The 13576-nt window shown below is 34.2% G+C and overlaps 1 protein-coding gene across 3 annotated transcripts; it reads right to left on the bottom strand.

The window, feature by feature from the left end:
- Window positions 1-2822: 2822 nt before the first annotated feature.
- On the bottom strand, window positions 2823-11630 carry LOC105116187 (protein STICHEL-like). Of its 3 annotated transcripts, XM_011013408.1 has the most exons (7): window positions 8960-11630; window positions 8515-8734; window positions 7637-8152; window positions 4763-5465; window positions 3571-3649; window positions 3246-3392; window positions 2823-3122 (listed from the first exon to the last, which is right to left on the bottom strand). In XM_011013408.1, the coding sequence occupies exons 1-6, from the start codon at window positions 11072-11074 to the stop codon at window positions 3291-3293; spliced, it is 3735 nt and encodes a 1244-aa protein (XP_011011710.1). In that variant the 5' UTR covers window positions 11075-11630; the 3' UTR covers window positions 2823-3122; window positions 3246-3290. The 3 variants fall into 3 exon arrangements, with proteins under 3 accessions (XP_011011710.1, XP_011011709.1, XP_011011711.1); XM_011013407.1 differs by having other exon boundaries at window positions 2930-3392; XM_011013409.1 differs by having other exon boundaries at window positions 2930-3392; window positions 8527-8734.
- Between the last annotated feature and the right edge of the window lie 1946 nt (window positions 11631-13576).

Here is a 13576-nt window from a genome sequence, read left to right as displayed (position 1 = left end):
CATTTTTATGAAGGGTTAACACCTAAAGATAGGCAAATGGTTGAATTGATGTGCAATGGAACTTTTGAAGATAAAGACCCTGATGAAGCAATGGAGTACTTAGACTTGTTAGCTGAAAATGCTTAAAATTAGGCCACCGCAGGTACTTATGAGGCACCGGGTAAAACTCAACCTCATATATCTCGTGGAAGTATATAAAACATTGGGGAAGATCATGACCTCCATGCCAAGTTTGCATCTTTAACTAGAAAAGTCGAGGCACTAGAATTAAAAAAGAGTGGTTAATTAAAACTTATTTAAGATATTATGTGTCAAATCTATAAAACTAATGAATATTCAATCAATGATTGTCTAACCTTGTTTTCTTTTAAGAAATGTCTCCATGAATAAGCTCATGCTTTAAACAGTTTTTAAAGGCCCAATCATAACCCATACTTGCAAACATACAACCTTGGTTGGAGAAATAATCCAAATTTTAATTGGAAGAGTGATAATAATAATGCACAAACTTCACAATCATCGTTTCAAGCATACCATAATTTCTAAAATTCTCATGGATATGCACCTCTTTATACTCCACCTCCTAGAAGAAATCTTGAGGAAACTTTATATGTATTCATTGAAAAGCAAGAGACAATTAACACTCTACTTACTTAAAACATTACAGATGTTAAAGATACTCTTACAAAGTTTATATCTGTTCTCAGTTTCCAAGAGAAAGGTAAGTTACTAATTTTTTATCAAGAGTGAAAACAAATTCAACATCCGACATCTGACATCACATCAATCGATTATTACTTTTCTAATGAATCCTTACTTTCTATTAGTTTATTGCCTTGGTTTGCTAAAAATATTAATTTTCTTACTTTAGGATTTTTGCCAACTCACTATAATACCGAAGATAAACAAAAAAAAGTTTTAGAACAACGTGCAAAACTTTTATTGGAATAACCTTTACTTATTCAAATATTGTCCTGATCAAATATTTTCAAAATGCATTCTCGACAATGAGGTAAGTAGTGTTATTAAACTTTCCATCTTATTTACTTACTTTTTTCACTTTTCTATTTTTAATACTTTTTTCACTTTTCAATTTTTTAAAATTAAAAATTAAACTAGATTGGAAAGGAACATAATATAGATGAAAATGATTAATTTATAAATAAATATAAGAATATAGGAATTAAATAACAATTTCTAAAACCATAAGGACTAATTAATTATTTTTTTCTAAACTACAAGGACTAAGCTATAGTTAACTTAAATGACTTTTTTTAACTAGATTTAATTGAATGGTTTATCATTTAAGATTGTTTATGGGTTTAATCATTTGATGCTATTAGACTTGATTCCTTTACCTGTGGATGAAAGGATTAATTTTGATGATACTCAAAAAACACATATGGTGAAAGATTTACAATAAAAGATTCGATAACAAATAAAAAAAAATAAACAATTTGCACACAAGGCTGATAAAAGATGAAAATTAGTGAGATTTAAATCAGGTGATTGAGTTTGTATACATATGAGAAAAGAAAGGTTCCCTGGACAAAGAAAATCAAAGTTTATGCCTTAAGGAAATGGTTCTTTTCAAATCATAAAAATATAGATAAAGACTTTTTATTTTTTTTTATTTAATTTGATTTTCAATTTTAATTAGTTACAGGGTGTTTTGTATTGAAAATGAGTTTATTAAGGTTTCTAAATTGTTTTCTTGGATGTTTTTAAATAAAAACAAGTTACAATTTGAAGTTTTAGGCTCTCAAACTCGAATTATGATTTTTTGATCACCAAAACTAATTACAAAATACTTGAGTGATCAATATATAATCTGCTCAAACAAAAAACATATCATCTGCTATATTAAAAAAAATAAGTGAACTTGTTATCCACTTATTTTTATGAAAAAATAACAAAATTACTATCACATATAAAACTAGTGAGTTTTAGAGTTGAATAATAAGACTAAAATCAAACCGAAGATGTTTTTAAATAAAAAAAATTACAATTTGAAGTTTTGGGGTCTCAAACTCAAATCATGATTTTTTGATCACCAAGTAATTACAAAATATCTGAGTGATTAATATGTAATCTGCTAAAACAAAAGGCATTAATTGTTATATTAAAAAAAAGTAAGTTAACGACTTGTTATTCACTTATTTTCTAAAAAAAATAACAAAATCATTATCATCATATAGAAAAGTAGCTAGCTTTAGAGTTGAATGAAAAGACTAAAATCAAACAGAAGATGCAACAAAAATTTAATTCTCAACTGGCTTGCCAAGCCTGACATATGTTTCTATTAAGGACACAAACTTTCTGAGTGGAAACTGTAATTTTACACTATCTCAGGACAACCAAAGAAACATCCATAGTTAAGCGCAACAATTAATGAAAATTACCAATTTGGACACAAACCATCCCCTTGTTGCTGCTCACCATTTTCCAAGACTGCAAGTTCTACAAACTCATTTTTGTTAGTATCACTATCACCATAATAACACCTTTGAACACCATAATCCTATCACTATCACCCCATGGAACCTTCATCCTTACTTATAGAACACCTGATTCCTGTAATAACCTTTTTGTTATTATCACATGTAATCCTTGATTCTCTAAAGCCAAACTTTATATAGCTAAAGACACCAAACATTGTGAAGCTTCAACGAATAAAACCGAAACACCAACTTAATGGGGGCTAGGGTTTTCTATCTTCAAATTTTAAGTTAAAAAGTAAAAAAATAATCAAACCATAGAATACTAGAGTAATTTACAGCAGAAACATCATCTTTTTATTTTTCAATTAAAAAATTTCATGATATCAGAAAAGCACATCCATAACATTTAGCCTTTTTTTTACATTAAAAATTAACTCGGAATGCTAACTTAAACATAACACGGGTACACTAGCTATATTACAACATGCTACAAGAAGTATGCTGGGGAAATATTTCATGGGAAAATCAAGAATCTCTCAATCCCACTATGAACAGTTGGATAACTATATGACAAAACTAGAACAAGAAGAGTGAAAAGGAATAAAATGTGCAACTAATACCCAAGCAACCATGAAGATCATCCCAAGTTTCTTTTATTCTCCCAGTGAAAAATTGCTGGAGCTAAAGAGATGCTCCGCGCCAGCACAAAACCTTTACATTAGATCTTTTCTGTGGTTGCATTCTTAAGAATGAGTTGAAACCAGAAAAGAATAAATACAGAAAAATATGTGAAGTTGCAAACACCTTTTTTTTTTTTTAACTCCAAGCATTGTATTTGAGATGTTCCAATTATAATGTATTTCTGCTCTCAGATTTCTTTTGCTTTGCACACTCACCAAACAATGAAAATCGCCCACTTCTGCCTCGAGGTCCAACTGGGGTCCCTTTGGCCTGTTTAAGTGCAGAAATAAAACATGATCAGTGAGAGGCGAACACACTTCCACTGAACAGAATGATAAAAGGTAAATGAGATGTAGCTCAATAGGCATGCAGTCCCATTCCCTACAATACTTGGCTTCCTATGTTGTCTTTTTATTGAAGAAACAAAAGCAGCTAGACATCAGTGTACCTTTGCCCGATTAGATCTGCTGTTGTTCCAACAGAAAAGGCCGCTGCAACCCCCACCAGCCGAACTCGATTCATATCCCCTAAAGAAAAAGGAAAGAGCATGAGAGGTGTGCAACACATTCATTTCAATGCACCACAACGTAGAGCTTTACTTCATTCACTTCTCTATGACATTATTTTCCACAGTTTAAGCAAAAATGCGACCATCCAAAAGCCATATAAACATACAGATTATGAACGAGGAAAGATGAAATAGCAATATCATAGCACCCACTGACTTTCTAACTGCTATCTTCAATGTTTTAAAAAGATCATTTTTTGTTAAAGCACTTAATTACCACAATAAACTCCGCTAAGCCTCCCTTGGAACCAATTATGGTAGGTCAGATAAATCTCGTTATTAGGTTATGGCAATCCTATATCTTTTAAACTTAACGTTTTTTGCTTCTCCATCAACTTATCTTAGACAAAAGGATGCATAACGTCATCCAAGCATCTGCATTAGGTATCTTCCACTTTCTGGTGATAATAGTTGAAACAGCAGTGCCTGACATCTGAAGTACCTAAACTAAGCACCAAAAGCAGATCATATGCTAAAATGATTCAGTCAAGGATTTGATGATAAATTAGTCAAGTAAAATCTGTTCCTTCTGAGCCTGGAATACAATGGAGGGGAACTTACTACAATTAACCTGATAATTCATGTCTGATTTCCATCATTTTGTGTAAATTAGCAGTTTCAATTCAAAACTGGCCAATACAAAGAGAAAATATACCTCATAACTTTTTAATTAATCATGTTAAAACGAACTATGCTTGTAGAGAAATATGAGATACAAAAATCCTATTAAAAAATGTAAAAATTCATGAACCTCCAAAGCATTACGACACATTATTTTGATATAGAGCCCTTAAATATTGCAAGTGTTTTCCAAGAAAAAGAATCAAATAGCATTCTGGTTCTTCAGATTATTTTTTGAAATGCATGTAAAAGCTCTACAGAAACCGAGAGAGAAAATAGCCTGCACAACTTGTGAAATGCATATAAGCTTACTGCCTAACAAAATTTTTAGGAAATCAAAGTACAACAAAATTAGGTTTTGAGGACAAAAGCTTGAAAATAACTGGTAAAATAATTGGTAAAAAACAATATAAGTTGTGGAAAATCTAAAAGAGATCTGCAAAAGACTCACAGGCTTTCTTTGCTTCCATTGGCCACATAGCTGCTGCCATGTAACAAGCTTGGTGACATTGGATAATAATCCACCATTTTACCTATCTGATCCTTGTGGAGCACCCTCTGATCCTGCATCTTCAATACTTTGAGTTCATGATTTAATTCATCTTCCCATTTCTGAGATGACAGTGTCGCTGAATCTATGGACTCCCTTTGATTTTGTTGATAAGTGTCCTCTTGAGGCAACACCTGATTCTTCTCAGGTTTCAGGCGACTCAATGATCCAGGGGTGCCCTTCTCTGCCACCTGCAACCAGGCAGTTTCTAACCTCTGCTCATGGATAATTGATTCTATTCTCTGCATTGGCATTTCCTGCTTCTCTCCAGCATTGGCATCATTAAAGCTTCCTCTGGATAATTTTGCGGACTCTTCTTGTGATTCTAAATCTGAATAACCAACTACTGCACCAGACGGTCCAGGCCAATTAGCCTTCCCACCCTGTTCAATTGCCAAAGTTGCTTCTGTTTGCCTGTGACCTTCTTGTAACTCAGATTGGTTTGCATAAATCAAAGAATCCAGACCATCTGACACAAGAACAATTCTAACCTCTACATTGCATCTAAGGACAATCTCGATTGAATTTGTGATACTGCTCAGAAACCTTTCAGCTCTGGCTTTAATATCTTCATCTTCAAATGCAACATAAACAGCAAGGGCTCCTGCAAGAAGAACCATAACGAACATTGTGTATAACAGCAGAAAGGAAGAGCAAGAAACATATGCGTTGACATGCAGAGAGATAAATCACTCATTTATCAAGGACACATTGGAATTTAAATATCAAAAAAATCCAACCGATTGTTACTTTCACCTAATCCAGAAAACATTCCATTCAGCCAATTTAATTAACTTCTGTCTCGAGCACAGCTTAAGTAACTTTCCACTTCACTGTGTTCTTTTATTTATCCTAAATGGTACTCAACACTTACCACCAAAAGCTTGGTATAGACAGCAGTCAGATCAAGTCAAATTTGCATAACAAAGAAAAACCAAATCAAAATGAGTGAAGAACAACTTAATACATCCAAACAATCAGGTAATGACACAGGGATTGTGGAGTGGTGGGCACCCAGACGTAAATCTTCCACTGATATCTTTCTATTATATGTGCATGCAAAAACATTAATGTCAACGTAGGTTGAATACTCACAAGAACAGTTGTAACCTGGGATCTACCCAGAAACAGAGAAGGCAATAATGGAAGATGAAATAAAGGTAAAATAGAAGTTGAAGCAGATCATTCTCCTGTGATTCTATTCACAGCTATATATTATTATAGCCCAAAATTTTATTATTATGGTGTATGATGCAAACGTTACTTTTGGTTTCTTGATTTTCTATTAGGAATACCAAATTCACTAATTCAAAGGGTAAGTTTGGAGCAAGTTGAATGGAAACGGCACCAGCTAGTATGGAACCCAGAAGTTAATGTTAAGAACTATGGACTTACTGGAAATATTGAAGAGCTGTGAACAATGCAGAGAGTGTTGCGAGATTGAAGGAAGAAGAAGGTGATTCATCAGAAAGAGAGACAGGGGCAGAAAAGGAAGAAGAAATTGTTGTAACAGATTCTATAATTCATTCATTTTTGCCTTGTGTATGTCTGTTACAGAAAAACAGTACTATCCTGAAGAACTAATTCTTCATTCACTAATGTTCTCCTGGCCACATGTTGCAATGCTTGCTATAAATAAAATGGTGTGCAGCAATGGTATCTAAACAGTGCGTTTTTATTACACTTAAATTCTTCATCTCCAACGGTCACTTAATTCTTTCCAGAAGAGGTTTTCTTCTTGGTCATTGCTGTGTTTTCATGACTCCAGAATTAGACTTGTAACAAAGCAACAGCTAAAATCAGGATGACTTGTCCACCTTAGTTGACTTCTTTGAAGATTTTAAAAAAATCAAAGGAACATATTAACAGCGTAAAAATATGTAACTGAGAAAGAATCAAAATCAACATATCATAGAACTACACATATAATAGATGACATGCCCATCAGAAGCTGGTGGGCATTACAGCTGATTAAAGGAGAAGACAGGGATTCATTGGTATGGTTGTTAGGATCTCCTCGTCTCAGTTCACATACAAAACGAAGTGACTAATGGGGTGAATTGCAGATATGCATAAATCAAGCTATTCAGTCAAGATTCAATTTGATTCATTATGATTCATTGAATTTTACGAGTCAACTCAGAAGCAAAATGCAGAAATTTAAAACAGATGGTAAGAAACGTCTGGAGGCTAAAAAGAGCTTTCTGATTCAAGATTCAAATATAGATTCGACAACCATGTTCATATGGATTTGCCAAGATCATGTGATTATAAGATCCTCACATGGTTCATGGAAAACTTGAACGCATGCAGAGGGGAAACAACTCTTGTATTTACAAATTAGGCACATCACCTTATAGAATGGCCCGACAACCCTAAGAAGTATCATTCATCAAATCAGCTATGCAGCAGAAGGAAAAACAACTATTTTTGACCATATAGACAACAAAGTTAGAATATCTATCCCAGTGATCAAGTCCTCGAGAACCACTAGGAGCACTAAATCAAAAGGAAGGCAAGATCAAAAGGGGAAGCAGTTGTTGTATTTTGAGTTATTTCCATCCCACAGATCAAGTCCTTGAGAATCACCAGAAGCACATTTGGAGTAACGAAAGGTTGATCAGATATAGATCTCTAGATCTAAATCAAAAGGAAGGCAAAATCAAAAGGAGAGTTTTTGTATTTTCAGTTACATTTCTTTCTTTTACCATGATTTTCAGTTACAGTTCTACCAGCAAATGATATTGAAAGAACATGGAAAAGTATTGGACTTACCATCCACTTCAGATATGGACAGAAGCTTTCCATGAGCATGTAGAAGCTGCCTCAATGTCTGTGAGTGACACTTTTCAATACATTTCTCCCATATATCATCCAACTTGTCTGAGTTTTTGTACCTAAATACCTTATTTCCAGTCATTTCATCATTGCTATCCATCAATCGAGGGGGTTTGACATTAAATTCATATTCCCCTTGGTGGCTGGAATGTCCATTTATTGCCCTGTACAAGGAAGAAGGCGAACTTGATCTCCGGGGAAAATATTGAGCATCTGAGTTTGGCTTGTAAACATTGGATTCCTTTGAAGCACTTGAAGGATTTTCCTCAGTTGTCCTCGAGCTCTGCCTCCTACTACTGCTTGACAGAGTGAGATCCATTGAAGGTGTGGAACCAAGCTGTAGAAGAGTTGCTGTGAACCATGTTGAGCGGTCACTTGAGATCCTTAGCTGTTTCTCAGCCTCTGAAAGAAGCCTCAAAGCATGCTTTAGTCTCTCCAGTTCTGCTTCAGTCACTAAAAAAACAGTTGAATCATCCATCAAGATTAACAACATTCTGACAAAAAACTAGAATTGCAATATATGCATATGTGCAAAACATATATAAACTTCTTTATACTATATAATAAATTTGTGAACTGATGCATCAAGGTCATACCAGTCAAATCCAGAGGTTTACATCCGAATAAATGAACTAGTAACCTAGATAAAAGGCCATTAAATCAGGTACAAAAATCACGTACTACATTATTAAAGCTGAGCTAAATCTAATCTCATTAACTGACTCTGCACTATGTTTACAAGTCTCTGCATAATTCTTGTATGCATATGGATGAGCTCTAAGGCCACTCTATAAAAGCAAGAGAGTGCTACTCACAATTCTGTGTACCAATGAGTGAATCACCATGCTCGGCATAAACAACATTGTATGTCCCAGCAATAATATCCATAATGAGGCTGGCCAGTTGAGACATCAAAACCATTGGATCAATGCCAGAGTCCATCAAATCCCTGGCCCTTTTCACTGTTTCTGCAGTCTCTGAAGACATTGCTAATTCCAAAAGTTCCAGTAATTTCTCATCTGAAACATCCCCCACCTGAAAAGATTGAAAGTACATATTGAGTCCAAGTGATTCAAGCACATATTGAGTTCAAGTGATTCAAGCATTCATTACACAGAGAGTCATAAGTATTGTCCAGTAGTTATATGATACTCGTTAATGATTCACCTATTAGTCTTCTCCTAGCAAGATTTGAAAATGATTTAAGGGAACCAATGGAAGCAGAAAATGTTAAAGAACAGATTGGTAGACAGAACTCACCAATTCATTTACAAGAGAAGTAGTTATCTTCTTCCCAAGCAAACTCAACTGGTCTAACATTGTTTCTGCATCTCGAAGTGAACCATCAGCATTCAAAGCAATCAAATCCAGGGCATTCAATTCAACATCAAGTTTCTCCTCGTTTGAAATTTTCCTCAACCTTGCTACAATATCTCGATCTTTAATTTTGCTGAAGAGGTACTTCTGACACCGTGATTGTACAGTACGAGGTACATTGTCAGGATCGGTTGTTACAAATATGAACACAACTCGCTGTGGTGGTTCTTCAAGAAATTTAAGAAATGCCAGCCACATCTTAGAGGGCAACAAGTGACATTCATCAATAAGAAAAACCTTGTAACGTGAAGGGCCCAATGGAGGCCCACGCGAAATTTTCTTCAGAAGATATCTAACTTTATCAATTCCCTTCTTGTCGGTGCCATCAACTTCCCATAGATCCTTGGTCTTCCCAGAACTGGAATCATTGCATTCCCTGCAGCACCCACAAGGTTTTATTTCTTCAGTAGACATGCAGTTTAAAGCAGAGGCAAAAATCCTAGCTGCTGATGTTTTACCAGTGCCTCGTGGACCTTGGAAAAGATAAACCCGAGCTATTCTTCCCCTAGAAATAGCATTGATAAGTGATTGAACAACAATGTTTTGCCCAATCAGTTCACTGAAGAAAGCTGGCTTGTATTTCTGGCTTAAACTTCTGATATTTTGAACCGTGCCTTCATCTTCTCCGTCTCCATTTAAAGCCACGATCTCCAGCCCGTCTTGATTCCTGCAACTGGACCACCTCCTACCATCCAATCTGCACAATGCCTCCAAATCAAGTTCCCCGTAGTTTGTAGAAAGCTCATCATCGCTATGACCAGTGCCTATCGATGACCCTCCTATGCCATCACCACTGTCCGCAAGCAAAGGGAGAAATGCTTGTCTAGTTCTTGAGCCAATTCTGCGCTTATTAGAAAGTGAACATGAACGTAGGCGTCTATGATACATTGACTGACTACCACACAACATGCTACTTCCTTTTCTCCTTAAAGTATCTGAAAGGGAAGGTGAGCAACAACTACTGCCACATACACCTCTGTATCTTGGTGTCCGTTTGGACCAATAACAAGGAATCCCACATCCATGGCGACCAGGTAAATCCAAGTGATCACCATCTTCGTCATCCCCGTCATTCATTGAGGTTGTGGTGGCGTCCCAAGATCCAACTGTGCTCGGGTTGCGATTACGGTACTTGTTATAAGAACTAGTTGACAATGCAGGTGTGCTGTGACAATAAGAAGAGTCCTCTTGTCGACTAGTTCTCAGAAATTTAGAAGGAGAATGTGACCAGTTCTTATGCTTAAGTTTTAGTAACAATGGCGATGCCCCAGAAATCTTTCTTAGATCCTCTGAATTACTATATTCTTCAGTATCATCAGATTGTTCAACAATAGCGTCCCTTCCTAAACCTAAACTCAAAACCATTGAAGGATGGCCCTTAAGTAATCGCCTCAAGTTCATCTCTTTTTCTTGATATCTAGACAGAACATCCAGACGAGTATTGGTTTTCTTACCCTTTCTCTTGACGCCCATTGCTCTTCTCATGGATGGCGACACGAGATTTGAGTCTCTACGTCTGAAAATCATTGCAGCAGACCTTGTCTCACCCAAATACGTGTCACTCTTCGAATCCCCGACGTTTCTTGCATCACTCAGGCTATCATCAAGGCTCTCTTGAACTGAACAAGACTCACAGTTATCACCAGCATCATTCCTTGGCAATGCGCTCTTCTCACTGGAATATTTCTGCGACTTCCAATTGTAAAGGAACACTTTTTTGTCGCTCCCATTATTATTGAACACACTCTTGAAATGGGAACCCAAATGGGTGCTGCTATTGTTACTATGACTAGCAGTAGTACCACCATTTTGGATTGCATTATCATTCTCAAAATGTTTCCAAGCTGAAGCAGAAGTAGAAGCTGCTGCTGCAGATCTAGCTGACTTCCATGAAGAAGTTGTACCTGGATCTCTCAAAACTCTAGCTGCCTTTCTGATTTGAGTGAGCTCCTTCTTTAAGTGAAGTCTGCTTGGATCAGAAAATCTGATTTCTGACATTTTTTTTCTTTATTTTCAAAATTATCTGAGCAACGAAACAGACACTCGCTATCTAACTAACAAGAACCACTCTTGAGGATCAAGAAAAACAAAGAATTTGAATTCGAATTAGACCCACATTCCCATTTCTTGAATAATGCACCCCACATCAATCATTTGGTTTTAGAAAGAGTAGTGAAAATGGAGAAAGAAAGGGTGCTTCTTCTTCCTTTCTTTCTTTCTTTTTGATGGGAGTGATAATTCCAGATCTGACAAAGAGTTTGTCTCTGATCACTTACTTGCACTATGATGATTCAGAAGAGTGGGGCTAAGCAATGAAATGAAAAATGAATGATCTCAGTAGTTGTGAATGTGATTGTATTTTACTCTCACTCTCTTTTTTACACTCACTCCCTCTTGCTCTCACCATGGTTCTCTCTTTCTCTCAGTAGGGTTTGCTTCAGTTAGCGCCCCAAATGAATTCTTGAAAGTTGAATTTGAATCTTTTGTGTCTCTCTTCTTCTGTCGCTTTGTTTGTGATGGCGAGATTTTCTGGGCAAAGTACGCGAGATGTGATGAGCACAGAAATAGAAAGAAAGTAAAATGTGTATCAATGGAAAGCTATGGTAGTATTTTTCTAAAAAAAATTAAAATATATTAAAATAATATTTTTTATTTTTAATATTATACATTAAAGCAATTTAAAATTTTAAAAAATTCCTTTTAAAACATGAAAACAAACACGCCCCCTGAGTTCAAGCCCCAATTCTCTCTTTTTCTCCCTTTTTTTTTATTATTACTTTGTCTATTTCATTACTAATTTCATTGGATCATGTTTTCCTTTTTCTTTTTCTGTATTCTTTTATTTTTTTGGTTAAATGTTTTTGACTTGTCAAAAAAAAATCTAAAGAAGACAGGTTTGCATAAGCTATATATATACATCATAGAGACCAGAAACAACAGTACAGAAGTTGAACATTGCAAAATAAAGGCTCGCCAACCAGTGGTGCAATTGAAACATTTTGTAGATAGGGATCAAACAAGAAATTTCGCAATAGTTGGAGGGCTTGAATGCAGTTTTCCCTAAAAATAAAAAACAAAATCATGGACTGAAAGTACGAGTAACAAGATCATCAATCTCTCTCTCCCACTCTAGTACCCAAAACGAGGGCAAGAATAATGGTGATAATTGATAAGGATATTATTGTGTTCAGTCAACACGATTTCAACACAAATCTCGTAATTAATATCAATTAATACCAATCAAATCAATATAGTTAAGGCCGCAAATCACTCCTGTCCTAAGGTTGAGTTCAATAAAAAGACAAGCATCCCCACTCTCTTTTACCATGATTGACTTGAGCTTTGGGGGTTATTACAAGAGTCTTTTATTAACCTATGCTACCATATGTACTTGCTGTATTATTTTGTCTACACCTGACCCAGAAAGATGATGTAATTGGCCTACAGACGGAATAATTACAATTTAAGAGAAGGTTTCATCACGGTCATGCTAGAATAACAATTTAAAATAATTATACATTTTTCAAAGTTTTATAGGATTTTTTGAGATTATTTATCTTAAAATAGTTATAAAATTTTAAGATTTTATTTTGTTTCCTAATTAGAAGTGGCGGTGGAATAATTATAAGCCTAAGAAGGTTTGGTTGTGTAAGACTAAAATAATATCTTGAAATAGTTATAATTTTTTATATAATCACTTTATTATGTTTAAATTTTTATAAGATTTTTTGAGGTTTTTTTTATTAGAATAGTTATGAAATTTTAAATTTTTGTTTTATTTTTAATTAAGAGCGGTGATTTTCATTCTTATTTTAAGATTTCATATTTCTTTTCTTTATAAATTTAATTTTTTTTAATTAAGATAGGGTTTTTAGTTTATTTAAGACTTTATAAACCTTCTAAAAATAAAAACCAGAGGATTGTTATTCTAAAAAAAAATATAACTTGCGAGTTTGGGGTTATATATGCAACCCATTTCATGTTTATATATGCAACCCATTTCATGCATTAAAATTCATGTGTGTTTTTCTTTAATTTTTGTTTTTTTTTTAACTTTCGCATGTTATATTAGAAGAGTTATGGTATGTAAAAAAATATTTAATTTGATTTAGACAAGATTCAAAAATATTAATAATATAAAAATATATATTTTAATATACATAATGGATACATGATTGTCAAATATCAAGAAAATATGTTGTGACAGGTTAATGTTGGTAGATTAAATCATATTAGAGAATTATTGTAGATTTTTTATGATTAATTTAACAATATATTAGTATGTAACAGAGTAATTATTTAATCTTAAGATGGATAATCCATTTGTTTTAATGAATAAGGATAATTTACACATAAAATATCTTATCTAATTGTATATTATACGAACAATTATAGAAGTTTGAGTATAATAAAAATAATTAAAAAAATCAAGAAATAACTCAAATTACATTATCAAAATCAACTGAAAAAATAAACTTTGATCTAAATCAACATCTATTA

Source organism: Populus euphratica, unplaced genomic scaffold, assembly GCF_000495115.2.
Source record: "Populus euphratica unplaced genomic scaffold, PopEup_1.0 scaffold875.1, whole genome shotgun sequence".
Lineage (NCBI taxonomy): Eukaryota > Viridiplantae > Streptophyta > Magnoliopsida > Malpighiales > Salicaceae > Populus > Populus euphratica.
The sequence above is the reverse complement of the archived record's forward strand: the minus strand, read 5'-3'. Positions and strand labels throughout refer to the sequence as shown.

Coding starts and splice junctions, on each gene's coding strand:
- LOC105116187 (XM_011013408.1), bottom strand. CDS start 11,074: ATGTCAGAAATCAGATTTTCTGATCCAAGCAGACTTCACTTAAAGAAG. Junction 8,735..8,959: donor CTTCTCTTGTAAATGAATTG/GTGAGTTCTGTC, acceptor CAATCTTTTCAG/GTGGGGGATGTTTCAGATGA. Junction 3,650..4,762: donor AATGGAAGCAAAGAAAGCCT/GTGAGTCTTTTG, acceptor CTTTTTCTTTAG/GGGATATGAATCGAGTTCGG.